The 18,665-nt window shown below is 53.9% G+C and overlaps 1 protein-coding gene across 2 annotated transcripts in view; it reads left to right on the top strand.

The window, feature by feature from the left end:
- The first annotated feature begins 13,164 nt into the window (after positions 1-13,164).
- The window catches only part of CPNE5 (copine 5), a 93,886-nt gene continuing 88,385 nt past the window's right edge, over positions 13,165-18,665 (top strand). For both annotated transcript variants that reach the window (XM_047859068.1, XM_047859067.1), the window contains exon 1: positions 13,165-13,336. In XM_047859068.1, the coding sequence (XP_047715024.1) occupies positions 13,242-13,336 (95 nt within the window). In that variant the 5' untranslated portion in view covers positions 13,165-13,241. The remainder of the gene's footprint in view (positions 13,337-18,665) is intronic.

Genomic DNA, 18,665 nt, shown 5'->3' with positions numbered 1-18,665 from the left:
GACTCTGGGGAAGTAGAAACTTCTTTTGGCCTGAACTGGGCAGACATCATTGGACGCACCTCTAAGAGCAAAGAATAAGACATCCGTCCACTTACCTCCCCGAATTATAATCCTGAGAATGCCCGTTTTCACCCAGGTCGTGGGAGTGGTGGAAATGTACCATCACTGCTCAGAGAAGGAAAGAAGGGCCTGAGTACAGTGCGCTTGGCATGCTTTACCATACGCAAGAATAACCGGGAGCCTGCCAGAAAGCAAGTCAGGATTCAGCATCTGTCCAGAGAGTCTGTATTTCTATCCAGCTCCCAGGAGATGGTGACTGCTGGTCCAGACATCACACTTTGAGTAGTGACATCCCAGAGGTCACGTTTGTCCAACCTGACAGTGGGGGCGGGGGAGATTTTCCTAAGCATGGGACAGTCCGCACCATAACCTGACCTGCCTCCCCGACCAGTGGTGGCCTTGGAAGAGTGAAGAGATTCAAAGCACAGGATGAGCTTTAACTGCTTCTGGCTTTGGCTGCTGAGATTAAGCTTTTAGAAACAGTGCCCTTTTGCCTTTTATTCCCACTTTACTACACCGGACATCAGACCATGGTGTGTGGCACTGAGTCCCCGTGTGGGCACCAGCGTGGGTAAGATATGGTATAGGTTGTAGACATCACAGAAAATGCAGGGGAGAGGTCATCAGCAAATATGACATTGAAGAAAAAGGGCTCTGAAACCAGACTGCTGTTCAGATCCCAGCTTCGCCATTTTGCAGTGGTGCGAAGGACAAGTTCCCTAAGTTCTCTGTGCCTTAGTTTCCTCCACCATAAAATGAGGATAATAGCCCTGGCCTCATAGGGTTGTGAAGATTTAAATGAGCTAGAACAGGTCATCTGAAAAAGCACCAGCATTTAGAAAACAGCTACAGTTATTACCAGTGGCCCTCAAAGCCACCACACCCCTCTCCTACCTCTTCATCCCTGTGTTATCTTGTACAGCTTCTCCCTCCCACTGGGCTAGCCTCAGAGAAAAGGTTTTGTCTTATTCCCCGCTGGGAGCCCCCTCAGCACCTTATGCAATTCTTTGAAGTTCTTGCTAAATGAATCAAATTTAGAATTGTTCTCTGTCAGGAAAAGATTAAGATCCATTCGCTGAAATAGCTTCACCGCATCTCCAAACCCAGATTGTAGCTGGTATGGCAGCGAAACCTTTCCACTAAGCCCTCTGGAAGTCCTCAGCTTGATTTATTTTTGGATTGTGTCTCCAGAATATGTCAAAATAGCTTTCCCCGCATAAGGGAAATGATTCCTACCCCCAGATCCTCGAGCCAATCTGAGACGTCACTGTGGCCCCTTCTGGCACCACATTCTTGCAACGTGTGGAGGAGGAAACATTGAAAAGCACATTTGTTTGAGTGCTGGAGTTTACTGCCTACAAAGTGCCTTGTGGCCTCAGAGCCTTGTTGCCTATAGGAGTAGGTTACTTACTCTAGGTAAATACCAGGATAGGGATTTTCCAGCAACATTCTTTTGCAGATAAGAGAGAAGCAAAGTGCAGGGGAAGAGAACATGTTAGGGTCTCACTTGAAGGTTGGCTTGGTCTGATTTTAGAAATTGGGTCCTCCTTTGTTCTTCCAAATGGGTAATTCATGATCCCTAACTGCATCTGAAACCACAGGTAGCCAGTTGGGGGCAAAGTTTGTGGGCAGAGAGATATGAAGCTTTTGTGTAACCTTTGGCGAAGCCCTTTACCTCCGGAAGTTGGTTTCCTTATTCATCAAGCGAAGATTAGAAGTAGTCCCCTGTTAGCCCCAAATTTCTGAATCTAGGTCATTCTGAGAAGATACCTTCGGTTGCCAAGTTTCCACTTAGCATGCTGTTTTGGAAGTTCGCCACTAGAGGCCGCTGTGAATACAGTTTAGCCTTGCTTCGGCAGGAAAGGCCTACCCGTGCCTTTCGAGATTTTACTAAGCCAGGCCTGCCACCCCTTGGATGTGGTAAACCAGCAACTATTCAGACTGCAAGAGGCCAGAATTGAGATGTCAGCCTGGCACTGAGTCTATCTATTGGTACGTGCCGACCAACCCTCTTTCCTGTCTACTGGACTAGATGGAAGAGAAACCCACTGTGCATGGTAAGATTGGCTGAGTCCTTGTGACCACAGGGCCCGGTTCTATAGCATGCTTCATTAAAAAGAGCTAGTTCCCTCTAATATTCAGCTTTACTGTTGAATTCACTCATTTAACAAGTAATCCTTGTACCATTTTTTTTTTATTTTCTTTTTTTAGTGAATATTCATTTTTGAGAGACAGAGCGCAAGCAGGGGAGGACCAAAGAGAGGGAGACACAGAATTCAAAGCAGGCTCCAGGCTTTGAGCTGTCAGCACAGAGCCTGACACCAGGCTCAAACTCATGAACCGTGAGATCATGGCCTGAGCCAAAGTTGGACATTTAACCAACTGAGCCACCCAGGCGCCCCCTGGCACCCCTTTTATGCCCAGTAACAGCAAATATTTTCAAAGAATCAGAAAGTCAGCCAGAAGGAAGCTTGACATGAAGTTACCATTGCCCTTGTTCCATGCTCTGTGGAAGCTTCTTATTTGTATTTTTCTCTTAATTCCCCAAATCAGCCTCTAAGGTTGCAAACGGGAGACCAAAGGTAAGTAGCACAAAGCCTTGTCCAGAGTCAATGAATGGATAGGCTACCCGGTCCAGGGTTTCATGGCTAGTAAAAGGCCAGGGCTCGGACTTGAACTTGGGAACTTCTGATCCCAAGTTCAGCCCATTTATCTCCACTTTTGGCATACAGGGGAGGAAGATGACCAACAGATAAAGAGAATGATCTAGTGGCAGGGTAGGGGTTGGATCCTGAATATCTCGCTGGCCTGACCAATTTGCTGCTGCGTCCTAGGGTGTCCCCAAGCGGGGCTGGCTGGGAGGCTCCGGGCTTAGCTGTCTCAAAGCTCCTTCCCAGCAGCCTGAACCAGGCCTGTGGAGGCACAGCAGGAGGGAAGGGGGGGGGGGGGGACACAAATGACCCTAATCAGTGTGTTTATTGGATCATAACTGTATTAGCCTCACAACTCAGCGAATCTCACAGAAATCACTTTCCTCTCCATGAGGATTTAGCCACAGTTCCATTAAAAGCTGCTGGCCCACGTGTACCTGTGAGGAAGCTCTTGTACAGCAGAAGCAGCGGGGGAGGAAGGAGAGGCAATATTTCTACTTCCTCATTACGCTGACAGGGAAAATGGCCATTTCACATTCACTGTATAAGAAAAGCCCCCAAAGGAAAGGGAATCCAAGGTTCACATTGTCTTTTTGGCAACATTCAGCTCTAAGAAGATGTTCTCTTTGTGCCTCCCTTTTTGAAAGCATTTGTGATGCTGTTTAAGATAAAACAAGAGTCGGGAAGCAACTTGTGTTTGGGGAACATACCAGGTGCCAGACGCTTTACACGTATTATTCCCTTGAAACTCTCTGAAGGCCTGTGAACGAGGCCTCGTGATGTCCCATTCACAGGTGCATCCATTTCATGGGTGAAGGCTCCACTCAGTTGGCTGGGCCTTGGCGGGGCTGAGCTTCAAGCTGGGGGTCTGTGCTCTCCCTCTGCCATACCCCAGACTCCCATAGTGACAGCATTTACCTTTGTTCCCTCCTTGCACTCACAAAAATATAGAGACTGGTTTTCACGCGGGCCGCCGTGTGACCGTGGCAGCTTCCTTCCCCAAGCCTCCATCTGTGGAACGAGGGGCCCAGACTAAACCCGCTCTGGTCTAAACTCCGATGATTTGATGAAGGTATTTTTCTCGCCCAGTAGCTCCCAGCACGTCCTTATCTAATTAGAATCTCAAACCAAACCTGGGGGGATGGTGGTATGGGTATTATTCCCATTTTTAAAGCTAGGGCTACTTGAGAAGCAGAAATGCAGTGAGGGGTTCAAGGTCACAGCATGAATGGAGAACCCGGCACTCTGCCTCCAGCCCCCAGGCACGCACGCAGGCTGTCAGCAGCAGCTCTGGGAGCCTGACATCTGAGCCTCACCCTGGCTCCTGATAGAATTATCAGCGAACTGGGGAACACATACTTCCCGTAATCAGGGCAACTTTTCTTAGCCAGGGGTGGAGGAGGCAAGATGTGAAGTGTGTCTGATGAGCTGCTCTTCCAGTGCAGGGCCTAGAGTGAATAAAACCCAGGGAAATCATGGCAGACAGCTGGAGATTCAAGCAGGCGAGCTCCAGGGGCAGGGCCACTGGGACTTTAGCTCCTGCACAAAGCCAGTCTCATGGCATTTTGTGCACGTTTCAGTCTTCAGCAGCCAGGCAGGCAAACGCGGGCAGCTTGGCATGAAAATTAATTTAGACCTTAAAAGAAGTGTTCCATCTTCAGTGGCTTTTCAGGCTGCCCCAATCCAGGTGCAGCAAAGGGAGATGTGAGGGAGCAGTGGTGACAGAGGACCTGAGGGCTTGGGTGAAACTGCAGCCTTGTACCCAATGGCCTCAGGTAGTGGGGGCAGAGAGTCCTGAGGCCGAGGCAGACCCTCACAGCAGCTCGGACGGGGGAGAAAGGAGAGGGGTTTCTGGGAATAGAATCAGCTGAGGCCAGCCAGGTAAAAATCCAGCTATTCTGACCCTCACCCAGGCCTGAGCCTGCCAATCGGGAATGTGACAAGCGTGTTGGTGGGAGGCCGGGCCTTCAGGGAGGGACATAGTGTGCTTTTCAGCTTGTGAAGAAATGTGAGGATTCACTCTCCATTTCCCAAGATGCTCAAACAAGAGGAAATTGGCTTACATCAAGTGGAGACAGTTCAAGAGGCCCAGGAGCAGACTGGCTGGCTGGTCATAATGTATTCAAATGCAATTAAGTCCAGTGAGAAGAAGGAGGGAGGCTGAGGCCCGGGAAAGGCCACACTGTGGAGGACCAAGGTCAAGGCCTTCAGGGCACGTCCCCTGCTAGTGGGGAGAGGAGAAAAAAAAATCTACCTAAGAGAACAGTTTTGGAGGTTCAGTGGAAGGACAGGTTGGAAGGACCTTGGCTTTTATTGTGGAAGGCCCAGAGACGGCACATTTGTGTTTCTCAATCAACAGAAAGTCAAAGGGACCCATGTCTTACCTGAAGGAGCCGAGGTGAGAGCAGATCCCTGACTCTTTCTAACCAGAGCTCCTGTTAATTTTTTTTTTTATCTCTAGTTTCTGTTTATTGGCAGAACAGCCTTGGGCAAATCTCTTCCCCTCTCAAGGACTCAGTTCCAGATCTGTAAAGTCTGGGTAAGTTGAATTATCTTTAAAGTAAGCAGCAGTGGGGCCCCTGGGTGGCGCAGTCGGTTAAGCGTCCGACTTCAGCCAGGTCACGATCTCGCGGTCTGTGAGTTCGAGCCCCGCGTCGGGCTCTGGGCTGATGGCTCAGAGCCTGGAGCCTGTTTCCGACTCTGTGTCTCCCTCTCTCTCTGCCCCTCCCCCGTTCATGCTCTGTCTCTCTCTGTCCCAAAAATAAATAAACGTTGAAAAAAAAAAAATTTAAAGTAAGCAGCAGTGAGCTTTCTAATATCACAACTAACAATACCAAGTTTAGGGGCGCCTGGGGGGCTCAGTCGGTTAAGGGTCTCACTTCGGCTCAGATCATGATCTCGTGGTTTGTGGGTTTGTGTCCCTCATCGGGCTCTGCACTGGTGGTGTGGAGCCTGCTTGGGATTCTGTCTCCCTCTCCCTCTGCCCCTCCCCCACTTGTGCTTGCTCGCGCGCGCTCTCTCTCTCTCTCTCTGTCTCAAAATAAATAAACTTAAGAACAAAAATAATGCCAAGCTAAATACTGTATTAAATATGGGGGCATTGGTGACAGACAGTGATATCTACCCTGGACAAAGTGAGAAGTGGAAGGGTCAAGGCCCCGAGCATAGATCATATGGTGCAGACCAGTGAGGGGCTGGAGACCTGGGCTATGCTGGCGGACATTGAGGTTCCTGGTTGAGGCCCTGAGTGAGGACTAGAAGGAGGCAGCTTGGTGTTGGGCAAAGGGGCTTTGGATCCACACAGTCCTGGGTTTGCATCCTATGGTCGTTTACCTGTGTGAGCTCAGACAAGTTAGGGTACTGAACTACTTCAGACCTCGGTTTCCTTATCTGTAAAATGGAGCAGATGATGCCCATTATTCTACAGATTTCTAGAACGTTAATTCAAAGTGATTGCTCCAACCCCACTGGACAAGCTTTTGAGGAGACAGGGTCTCCCTTATCTCTATATCCCTGGTAACCAACTAGCCTAGCTCGTTTGGGCAGCTAGTTTGGCACGGGGGCTTATTTGCCAAATGGGACAGTGGCATCATGGAATTAGTGTGAGGGTTAAATATGTGACAGATGTTAAATTCTCACCACGACACCTATTACATGGCAGGTTCTCTGTAAAAAAACAAATATATAAATTCCTTCCCTTCTCTGTGCTACTACTGGCCAAGGGGCCCAGAGATTCTCGATCTGACGGTTGTCAAACAGTTCAACAACTGAATTCATCACAGATGCTCGATAAATGTTCGCTGGACAGAAGGCAAGATGTGCGTGGTGGGGAAGACCCAGGCCCTGTTTGGGACTTCTTGGTGGAAGTCCGGGGTCCTCATGAATGAGTCGATGTTTCAGAGGGAAGGGGCAGACTTTTCCTTTAGTCATTTGACTGACTGAGCCCCTGCAATGTGCCAGGCACGGTCTTAGCGGTGGGAAGTCCTTGCCTGCATAAAACTTACATCCTGGTGGGAAGCAGACAAGGATAATGCCATTAGGGAAAATGAAGAGGACCGGGGGACGAGAGTGACGAGGCACTGTGTTAGGTAGTGTGGCCAGGAAAGCTTCCATGCAGAGGGGGCATTTGGGCAGATACCTGACAGACTGGGCTGAGGGAACAGCAGGTAGAAAGGTCCTGAGACAGGAGTCGCAGGGCCAATGAGGAGGTCGGTGTGGCTGGCATGGGGTCAGTGAGGGGAAGAGAAAGATGGGATGAAGTCAGAGAGGTCACGGGGGTGGGGCCCACAGCCTTGTAAGTCCTTTCATCACAGAGTGAGATGGGAGCCGGTGGGGGGAGCTCCAGCAGAGCGCCGCAACTTGACTTTGGTTTCCGGTGCCTCTGTGAAGACTCTGGTCGCCAAACTGTAAGGGCTGGGAGGCTCCCCTCACTTGGAAAATCATGAGTGGCTGGAAGGAAGAAGAGAGCAGGAGAAGTGAGAGAGGAAGCTGGTGCCCACTGGGCCGCCACAGACCCCAGGGCAGGGAAGCGTGGGAGGAGTGGATCCTAGGGCAAGAGAGGCTGCTGGGCTGGCAGCGGGAGGGCCTGGGGCTTCTCTTTGCCCATGGACCCAGTTAGCTGGAGCTATGATCTGGGAAGAAGTGGGAGGGAGGGGCGGTGTGGGGTTCTGGTTGGGATAGTAGGGCACCCGGCTGGAAGACTGTCACCCTCTAGGAGGAAAGGGGACGAGAGGTGTGGAGAGCTCTGTGTCCGGCTTTAGCGTCCTCCTCTACTCCGGCAGAGCATGGCTTCTCCCCACACCTCCCAGGCAGGTCCTCACTGCTCTTGGGTACCTGACCTTGCTGTTACTGGTGGAGTTTCTTATCAAGGGAACAGTTCAGGTGACCTTGAATGCAGCGTTCGCCCCCCCTACGCTTCTTAGTAAAAGAAGGGGTTTAACTAGATGGTCTCCAACCAAGCCCCTTCTAGCATTTCTATTAATGGATGGAATCAGACACTACATCTCTCCCACCTCCTCACTGCCATGTGGTTTCAGGTTTCTGCCATGCCCTCTATCTTTCCTTTTCTCTCCAGGGCTGCCATGTGTGGTGGTGGAGGGTGTTCACTGCACAAGGACACCCAGCCAAGGGAGTAAGTAGAGGCTCAGAGCCGCCCACGCCCTGCTTAACAAGCCATGTGCCCTGTCTGGCTCAGGGTTTCATTTACCCGGAGTAAAGAACACATTTTTCTAGTCTGTCCCTGTCCCATGCAGAGTCCTTCTTCTGCTCTTCTGGGTCCCTGTTCTCCGACCATCACCAGTCTCCACCAGGGCAAATCTGAGGGCGGCATTTACACGAAGTGTACTGAGAGGGTGGACAGCAGCTGCCTCCCCTGTGAGGAAGTCTGCCTCCTAAGCCCCGTGGTGCTTTTCCTCTCCTTATCAATGCTGCGAGTTGCCTCTCGAAATTGCTCTGCCGTCATTAACACCGCGGATTAGGTCAGACGAGCGCGTGTGTGCAGTCTTAGATGGCAAAGGCAAAGCGCTGATGCTGATTATTCTAGATCTTCTGGGCATGGCCCATTCCGTGCTCACAGTTCTTAATCAGAGGGACGCGCGTTGGTTACGTGGCCGGGTGGGCCAGGGCCATGGCTGGTTCTGATGTGGCTGCCAGGCCCAGACAACACATCCGCAGCACCTGCCGGCCTGCTGGCATCACAAGTGACCTGAGTAGAAGAAATGGCCCATCGGATGGCATGCCTGCTGGCTGCTTTTGAACCATCAGCAATTCATTTGAGCAAGGACTATGAGCATTTTGCCCTGGGCCTGAACACCAAGTTTTGTGTTCTGGGGCTCACTCTGTTGGCCATGTGGCTGAGGGGTATCTTCCAGACCACCACTCCTGAAGTGCTCCCTTCTGAAAAGCTTCTGGAGGAGGAGGAGGAGGCCAAGACCTGTGGCCTTGCATCATGGCCCCCCCCCTCCTGGCCTCCTGTTCTACCTCCACCACCTTCACCCTAGGCTCCAGCCACACCGCGGTCTCCCTCCGGCCCTTGATCGCGCTGGTTCCCTGCCAGGAGTGCCCGCTTAGCCTTGTCCTGCAGGCAGAAGCTCGTCATCTGTGGCAGCTGCTGTCCCGGAGATGCCCTGACCTTTACCACTTCAGCATGTTCCAGTCCCACATCCGGATGCCAGCACCTGCATTTCTTTGCCTGGAGCTTTCTCTGGCCTCTGGAACCTGCATGTGCCACTCTGTGCTGGGCAGAGGCCAGAAGTGCCAGGGAATTCCCCCCCCTCCCCCCAAACAGGAACCCCCAGCCACTGACAAAAGTTGGTGTATACACACCCCTGCTCTCTCACCCCTGCGGCGGGCTAATTCCGGGGCGTGTTCTGCCAGAGCTCCTCAGTGCGAATGAGCCCTAGCTGCCCGGTGATAACCGGCTTGAGAAACCACCCAGGATTGCCCACTTACCTGTCTTACTTCCGCACTCCCCACAGCGTTTTCCTTCGTCTCCCAAATAAACTACTCACATTCAAATCTCTCTCTCCGGGTCTGCTTCTAGAGGAACCAAACAGACATCATCTTCAATGCCCTTCTCAAGATCACCTCCTTTTTCCAGTTTCCCCTGACCCTCCCTTGTTTCCACTTTTGAGGCAAAACTGTTGGCTATTCTTTGCTTTTAAAATGTTTATTTTTGGGGGCGCCTGCGTGGCACAGTCGGTTAAGCGTCCGACTTCAGCCAGGTCACGATCTCGAGGTCCGTGAGTTCGAGCCCCGCGTCGGGCTCTGGGCTGATGGCTCAGAGCCTGGAGCCTGTTTCTGATACTGTGTCTCCCTCTCTCTCTGCCCCTCCCCCGTTCATGCTCTGTCTCTCTCTGTCCCAAAAATAAATAAACGTTGAAAAAAATAAAAAATAAAAATGTTTATTTTGGGGGGGGGGGTGTGCCTGGGTGGCTCAGTCAGTTGAGCATCTGACTTCAGCTCAGGTCATCATCTCGAGGTCTGTGAGTTCGAGCCCCGCCTCAGTCTCTGTGCTGACAGCTCAGAGCCTGGAGCCTGCTTCGGATTCTGTGTCTCCCTCTTTCTCTGCCCCTCCCCTGCTCATGCTCTGTCTCTCTCTCTCTCTCTCTCTCTGTCAAAAATAAACATTTTTTTAATGTTTATTTATTTTTGACAGAGAGAGAGAGAAAGAGAGAGAGTGCGCACAAATGGGAGGGGCGGGGGGGGGGGGGGGTAGAGACACAGAATCTGTAGCAGGCTCCCATCTGTCAGCACAGGAACTGTGAGATCTTGACCTGAGCCGAAGTCAGACGCTCAACCACTCAACGGCTTGAGCCATCCAGGCACTCCTGGCTACTCTTTTCTCTTCCAAGGGCCTTTATACCTACCTCAGCAGCATTCCTCAAGTCTCACTGTGGTTTGTCTGTACCATCTGTCTGCATGTCCTGGGGCCCCTATTAACCTGAGGATTCTGTGGGGACAAAGTCTTTTTTTTTTTTTTTTTTTTTTTTTTTTTTTAGTTTATTTATTTTTGAGAGAGAGTGTAGGAAGGGGCAGAGAGAGAGAATCCCAAGCCGGCTCTGCGCTGTCAGCACAGAGCCCCATGCAGGGCTTGATCCCACAAACCATGAGATCATGACCTGAGCCAAGACCTGAGAGTCGAATGTTCAATAAACTGAACCACGCAGGCGCCCCAGGGGGCGAATTCTGTAAACCTAGGACAGCACCTGGCACAGAACAGGTACCCAATACAACTTTTTTCCAAAGACCCAGCAGTGGAAATGCAATGACTAAGAGGGAATGGAAAGAAACAGGTCCAGAATGTTTCTAGAAAGAGGTCCTGGGATGTTATCGCAGATGCTGTCACATTACAAGGTAACATGGTAGAACCTTTAGTCTTACTACTTACCTGCTGAACAACCTGCAGTGGCTCCCTTTGTTGCCCTCCCAAACAGGGCCTAATTTCATAGATGGTTTTTGAGACCATCATCTGGCCCTACATCTGGCCTCCCTAAGAGGCAGTCAAACTTTGGTCCCAACAATCGGAGTTCAAATTTTCACTCTGCCAGTTCCCCCCTGGGTGTTCATGAGCAAGTTACTTAGCCTCTCTGGCCACTAGCTTCTTTATTTATTACATGTGGACAGCAATGCCACACCACCTATAATTATTTTGAGAATTTAAAATCATGTATGGTCCTTGTGAGATATACTAAAACCACAATTGTACACTTTAAAATGGTGAGTTTTATGGTATGGGTATAATATTTCAAAAAAAAAAAAAAAAAAAAAAAAAAAGAATCATGGTGTCTTGCCCAGGGTAGGCTCTTTGAAAATAGAATGGTGGTTATCAAGAAGTTTCCCAAATGGCCCCAGCAGTGCGCCAGTCACACAGTAGGTACTCAGTAAATACTGGTGGAATGAATGGATAATGGTCCACAAGTAGGTTTGCAGCACTGTCTGGGAGAGGTACGGGGGGGATGGGAGGGTGGTGGGCAGAGAAATTTCAAGCCCAGTATTGCATCCCTCAGGAAAGGAGGCTGGGATTATTCTTTGGGGAGGTAGGGCTAAGGGTCAATCCAGGAGTGGGGCCCTCAGACCCGTGTGCCCCACTGCCATGGGAGTCCCAGCGCCTCTGCCCCTTGGTGTCAGTCCCAAGTGGCAGAAGGAGTCCAGCCGACCTGACCTGTGGGTAAACGAAAACACTTAACCTAGGCCAAGGAATGTGTTCTTATACTCATCTTTGACTTTGGCTGTATCTGATGTTCTGGGAATCGACTTCAAACAATCTCTGGACTTGCCAGTTAAGGTCCAATGGCATGCCCCCAGAGGGCGTGACTTTTCTGCGTCCAGCCTTCTTGGCCTCCCCCCCCCCCCCCCCGCCCTCCCCCCCCCCCCCCCCCCCCCGCCCGCAGGGTATCCGGTGGTGGGCGTAGAAAAGTGGGTTCCATCTCTGCAAAGCTTGGACAGAGGCTGAGGAGGGCCTGCGGGGGATTTTCCGGAGTCTCAGTGCAGCAATCTATGCGGGCAGCCCTAGGGAGATGCCACAGCTCACAGCCCTGGCGACCCCTGGTCTGGAAGGGCCAGGCTGAGGCAGGGTGGGGCCCGTCCAGCCCTGAAGACATGAAGGGGTTGGTTCAGGAGGGGTGCCGCCTGAGAGGTGCCTCAACTGTCCCCACTCTCCCAGGACAGGGATCAGAACCCTGCACACAGCGGGCGCCTACTCAGCGCTGGCTGGATACGAGCCCAGGGAGCCCCGGCCACCCTCGCAGTCTGGTGGAGGAAGCTTCTAGACCCCAGGGGCTGGCTCAGCTACGTGGTCACGACGGGCCAGGGATGGGGAGGGCGCTGGCGTGTGGCTTAGGTGGCTGACTCGGTGTGGCCAGAGGAGGATGGGGGAGCGCCCAAGCACCGACCCTGCCTGGTCCTAACGACCCTCCTTAGGAAACCCAGGAGGCCCCTCCGGGCACCGGGGTCGCCCCCACACACCTCCGCAAGAGATGTGATGCTGTTTATAGACTGACGCCCGGCCCCCGGTGGGGCGCACCCTCAGCAGAGAGCTCCCCCAGCCTTTTGCGGGAGGATGTCTCTTTTGCGCACGTCACTCCCACCCAGCCCGGCGTAGACCCTTCTCAAACAGACGCCCGGCGGTTCACAAAACCCTCTCCCTCTTCCAGTAGGAAACCCCTGAGGGGGGAGGGGGTGGGCGCAGAAGGAGACGCACACGGCCCCGACCGTCTCTGGCTCACCCCCCACCCCCCCCCCCCCAGGCTGCCAGCATCTGGAGCCGCGTCCCCACGCCCGCCACGCGCGCACACACGCACACACACAGACTCACGCTCGCACGGACACACTCACACCCGCGCGCAGACCCCGCCCGCGGCCCCGCCCCGGCCCCTGCGGGCGCCCCCTCCGGCGCGCGCGGACCCGGCACGCAGCCCGCCCCGGCCGGCGGGAGGCGGCGGCTTCGGGCAGATTTGATTTTCCCGCAGCCCGGGCGCCCCGGAGCCCCAGCCGGAGCCGAGGAGGTGGCGCGCGCAGCCGGGTCCCCGGCCCCGCTGCCGCCCGCGCCGAGACCCAGCGAGGGGCGGCGCAGCCCGGGCGCTCCCGGCGTCCGGCCACCCCCGCGCCCGAGCCGGCCCCCCACGCCCCTCTCCCTCTCCCTCACCCCTTCTGTTCCCCACCCGAAGCCGCACGCTCCTCTCCCCAAACCCCTCTCCACGACTCCGCGCGTGCCTCCCGGTGCCCTCTCCCCGCGCCCCTCCGCCTCTCTCCGCTGCACCCCAGCTCCCTGGGCACCTCGCCCCTCTCCGCTGCCCCCGCCCCGGCCTCCTCGTCGCGTCACCTGCACCCCCTCCTCTACCCGCGGCCCCCGCTCCCTCCGCCCCCCTTCCCTCTCTCACTTCCCACGCCCCCTCTTCGCGCTCCTCTCTCCTCCCTTTGCCGCCCAGCGCCGGCTCCGGAGTTGGGGGAGAGCCCAGGGTTTCAGTCGCTTTGGAGGAGGCGTGAATCGCGCAGGGATTGACTAATTTGGGGTGGGGGGCGCGGTAGGCGATGGAGCAGCCTGAGGACATGGCGTCGCTGAGCGAGTTCGACTCCTTGGCGGGCAGCATCCCGGCCACCAAGGTGGAGATCACCGTGTCCTGCAGGTGAGCCGCCCGCTGGCCGGGTCCCCCTGCCCCGCCCCTGGATCCGGAGCCCCGCCGCTCCTGCCGCGCGGACCCTCTACCCTCGCGCGCCCCCTTTCAGAGTGTCCTTGCCTCCAGGATGCCCCCCGTGCCTGTCCAGCAGGAGCCCCTGCCCAGCCACGGGTGATGACCGCGGAATGGGGGGAAGCCAGGCTTGGGGTCCTATCTCGGAAAGTTTGCACTCCGGGCTGTTGCTGAGAAGAGATGTGAAGACACAGGAACAGGGGTCCGGGCGCCCCAAGCAGGAGAGGGAGGTAATGAAAGGCTATCCCGGGGTCTTGGCACAGGTTATTGCCGATCAACTCTTGCCCAAATGATGAAGTGAGTGATTTTGCCCCATCCTCCCCAGGAATACCCAGCCTCCGCCTTCTCTGTTCTTCTTTTCTCTCTTCTCTCTGCTCCTTTGCCCCAATATCCTCCTCTCCACCCCACCCACCCACTACCCTAGACCCCAGGGTTTGAAGCTTTTCTTCATCTCCAACAACAGAACCGGCGGAAAAGGATCAGATTGATTCATTCAATCAATGGATAACTGAGCTATGGATAACTGATAACAACTTAAAGTGGCACCATTAAAATAAACAGTAACTTAGGTACACAAAATCTTAAGCCAAAGGACTAGGACAGCGAGTGTGGAATTTTAGAGTCCAGCAGGGGAGGGGAGGTGTGTTTTTATGGGCTACCACCCCCAAATCCCCAGTCATGTCACACAGACTTTGGGGGTGACTTCTCCATCCGAGAGCTGGGTCTCTCCCAGTTTCTCCCGAGGAAGAGGCTGCCCCAGGCAGTATGAGGTGCCAGCGGAGAAGGGGGATTCTTCTCTAATGCAGTCATCATCCTGTGGCTGGCCTAGGGTCACTGCCTGGCTGGGCTGTGAGGGGTACTGTGGCCCCGGGCATAGCCCACCTTGACATTCCCCTGGATTTGCTGTTCCTCCTACCCTAGATGATGCTACCCAATAGCATCTCCGCGGTCCTGGCTGTGCCCTTGTTCCAAATCACCCACTCCGTTTTCATCCAGGCCCCTCTCTGGTCAGACCCTTCACTCACCCTCGTGGCCTCTCAACTCTCATTTCCACAGTTGTGGCCCTGGGGGCCCTGTAGCCAGACAGAGAGCTGGGCTGAGGTGCGGGAAGGGGAGGGACTGGGATTTGAGGGTGTGTAGGAGGGAGGGCCCGTGAGGTGGAGCATAGCCCCCCCGCCCCCATGCCAGGCCCTTCCTGGGTCTCCTGTGATAACACCCACATGTCTCCCCTGTGGTCCCGCACATCGCTGTCAGAATTCTCTCCTGACGCCATTTGCATCTTGCCATCGCTCTGCTGGGAGATTCCTGATGGCCCATTAGCTCTAGTCTCACCTCCTCAGCCATCAATAGTTGCCACAGCCTGCCTTTCCTTCCCTGTGGAGCACACATCCCTGCGCCTGACGCTCCCTCCCAGCTTGTCAGGCTTGTGTCAGAGCTGTCTCCAGATCCTTGTCACCACCGGGCTCTGAGCAGCCTATTCCCCATCCTGAATTCACCCCTCTTTCATCTCTGCCAGTTCACATCCCCCCATCCTGAAAAGCCTGTTCTCATGCCCCCCACTTGCAGCCCTCCTTCTCACCCATGAGACACCCAGTCCGAATCACAGAGTCTTCTGTGTCCCCTGGGTCCTGCGTACTCAGCCTGGCCCAGGGGTCACTCACATACCGAGCACTCCACCTCTGAAGCCATCTCAGGCGTGTAGGCTCCACCCCTCCTCCCCCAAAGCAACTGTCTAAGCATTTGAGGACGGGGATCCCCACCCTGGCTCAGACCTATGAACCCTCTACTCCAGTGGAGAGGAGAGGAGGCAGAGGGCACGTGGCACTGTGGCTTTGGAGTCAGACACCTTGAAGCCGACTCAGCTCCACCCTTTGGGGCATGCTTTTCGCCTCCATCACCCCCGTTGGTCAAGTACAAACAACGAAACCTGTATTGGAGAAATCTTATTTGCTGAGGTAGCGCCTCTGCTTAGAGGAGTGGTTGGCATGCATGTTGCACATACGTAACAAACGCGGTTGGAAGAATTACGGGAGTAGAGGATGGGGAGGCACCCAGCACCTACTTTGCACTTGCTTGGCACATAGTCGGTGCTCAATAAGTAAGTACGATGATTACTGTAAGGCAGCAGCACTTGGCCCCTCCTGTTTGCTCTCGGAAAGCGGAGGGGTCCAAAGGACTCAAGGTTTTTGCCTAAGAAATACCCGGGGATCCCCCTGAGTTCCTGGGGGATGTGATTTGGGATCGGCCCTGGCATCTCCAGGGATGTGATCCATCAGCCCGACTCAGGCCCTGCTCCTGGTCTGAAAGCCACCCAGAGGGTGGGGCCTGGTGTCGGTAGGAAGGATGAGGAGGCAGGAGTCACCTGGAACAGAGGGGAGGCCAAAAACCAGTCTGGGTGGGCTTGGAATTGTAAATCCATCTTTCCCTCCAGCAGGTCCAAATATCTAGGTCCTAGAAGAAGGAGAGAGAGAAGGGAAAAGGGGAGGTGGGAGAAGAGGAGCAGAGGGAGGAGGGAGAGCTGCACAGAATGGCTTTCTCCAGCATATTCAAGACTCCACGGTCATAAGTCTTCCTCCCCAGTATCCCGTGGTCGGCACTGACTGGGTCCCAGGAGAGGAGGTTAAGGGATGGCCTGCGCTGAGCATCTAGGTGACCCCTTCTGGTGGGCAGGGACAGGAAGGCAGGCAGAGGGGTTGGTGGGGTGAGAACTTCAGGGGGCTTTTAGAATGGGCAGCTCAGGTTGAGGGGCCTGGTATTTCAGGGAACTGGAAACTAGCATCCCTGGGATCCAGTTCCCTTCCAGCTCCGCCCTGCTCCTTAGGAAGGTCCCAGCCAACCCTGCAGCCCCAGGAGCTCTCTGCTCTTGCCTGGGAAAGACCTGATGCCCTGCCACGCCTCTCCTAGGGCACTGCCAGCTGAGCAGAGCTGCCTGGTCCAGGGGCACGTCTGACCCCCTGCACAGGACCACCGTGGAGGCCTAGCCAAGCCTCCACTGAAGGCACATGACACTGTGGGATGGACGTATTTGGGTCTCTCCGCTTTGGGTAGCGTATCCCTTGGGCTGATCTATGGTCTACGTGCAAACACTTGTTTTCACTGACTTTAGTAAACTCAGGTTCAAATATTATAAAGCTTCTGGTCATTTGGCTCAATGGTTAGGAACATGAACTGTGGGATCTGTCTGCCTGGGTTCAAATCCCAGCTCTATCCTTGTGACGTTGCATAAACTACTTAACCTGTGCCTCTGTTTTCTCATCTGTAAAAGGCGTGCACTGATTGTTATCACAGTTATGAGGGTGAGGTGGATCAGTCCATGAATAGTCATTGATTTGCCTAGTATTTGACACATGAGAGTAAATAAACATTTGCCTTTCTCGTTGGATCCCAGGGTTTGTGTGGGTCCTGGAGATCTGATCCATGGAGAGATTTTTATTCACCCCTCCCCGCCTCAGCTTTACTGAGATAGGTTTGACATACTGTGTACATTTAGAGACTCTGAAGGGTTGTTTTGGGGATAAGTAGAGTAGATGGTTTGTGGGACCAGATACCGGAAGACGTCGTAGAAAACGTGAGCCGCAAGCTTCTCCTTCCTCTGATGGTCTGTTGCAGACCTTTCCTGACGATTAGCCTCCCTGCAGACCCATCCCAAAGTCAGCTATCTCGTGCCCCATTCCCCAGGATCCTCACTATTTTTCAGGTCTCTCTGTGCAGAGATCCGGACCAGTGTGTTAGAAAGAGCGATTTGCATTTTTTATGTAACAGGAAACCTTTGCACTTCCACAGGGTCCTGCGGGAAGAAGGAATGCACAGTTTCACACGGTGGGGCTCTTGGCGCCCATAGGGAAGACAAGGAGGGGAGAGTCCAGAAGGCAGACAGTTTGCTTGGCCAGGCTGGAATCTCTCAAGCAGCGGCCGGGCCCCTGCCAGCGGGCGGGGTTGGAGGGCAGTTGCTGTCTCTGCCCCGAAGATGTTTTCTGCTGTCTGTTCAAGTTGGCGTTTTGCTGCCGAGCCCTGAGAGGCAGCCTAGCTCAGGAGCTGTGCCCCGGACCTCTCTCTCGGAAGGGGTGTGAATGGGCTCTGAATGCTTTCTTCTGACAGGCGCTGGGAGGGCAGCTCTGGGGAAGGAGGAGCCTGGGGGCAACGTGGCAGCTGTCAAGGCCAGTGTTAGGAAAAAGATTACTCCCAGGCGCTTGGTAGTGGAGCCAGGGGAATGAGTGGGAATTACTGAGTGCTTACTACGTGCTAGGCACTTCACATCTGTATTAGGCTGAACCGTATGCAGTGGTCTGTATTCAGCTGTTTTCAATCGACTCAAGCAGCCATTTGGTTCAAACTAAGATCATGATGTTAATTTCGCGGTGGCTGCATGACGAATTACCGCGCGCCCAGCGGCTTACGACAACAGCCGTTTATTTTCTGGCAGTTTCTGTAGGTCGGAAGCTTAGGCATATAGCGCACCTGGCCCCTCTGCCCAGGGTCTCGCCACGCTGAAATCAAGGTGTCTGCAGGGGCTATGATCTCATCTGAGGCTCGGGGCCTAAGCCAAGCTCATTTAGATGGTTGGCAGAATCCAGTTCCTCGAAGCTGTGGGATTAAAGTCCTGTTTTCTTGCTGGCTGATGGATCAGGAGGGTTCTCAGCTCCTAGAGGCCGCCCTCAGGTCCTAGCTGTGTGGACCTGTCACAACATGGCGGGTCCCTTCTTGGGAGTCAGCAGGAAGGTCTCTTCCCCAGTCGGCCATGACAGAGTCTTACGTAAAGTAGCAGTGATCACCGGCATGAGTATCGTCATATTTCCAGGTCCCACCCACACTGAAGGGGAGGGGATTATGCAGGCTTGTTCACCAGGGGGCAGGACTCTTGGGGACCGTCTTCGATTTCTGCCATCCACAATTACTGTATCTTTGTAACCTTGCAACAATCCTATAAGGTACGAAGAAGTAGTTTCCCTTTTTGCCGATTAGGAAATCAGAGCTCAGAGAGGTTAAGGGACCTGCCCAAAAGGTTTCAGTTAGCACATTTTGGAGAATGGGATCCAAATCCAGTTTCCTCAGACTTCAGAGCCTTGAGGGCTTCTCGAGGTTGGGGATTGGGGTCTCCATGAGGGTCATCGTAGGGGCCTGGGTGCCAACCACAGTAGATGTCACCAAAAAGTACGTGCTCTCTCTCCAGGGATGGGAGAGGCCTTCCTTACTCTAGAATGGCTCTGGTTCTGGGAGGCAAACCCAGAATGGGAGGAATCTCCAGGGAGCAGAAACCAGAGAGAGT

This window comes from Prionailurus viverrinus, chromosome B2, assembly GCF_022837055.1.
Source record: "Prionailurus viverrinus isolate Anna chromosome B2, UM_Priviv_1.0, whole genome shotgun sequence".
In the NCBI taxonomy this organism is placed as follows: domain Eukaryota; kingdom Metazoa; phylum Chordata; class Mammalia; order Carnivora; family Felidae; genus Prionailurus; species Prionailurus viverrinus.
The sequence above is the reverse complement of the archived record's forward strand: the minus strand, read 5'-3'. Positions and strand labels throughout refer to the sequence as shown.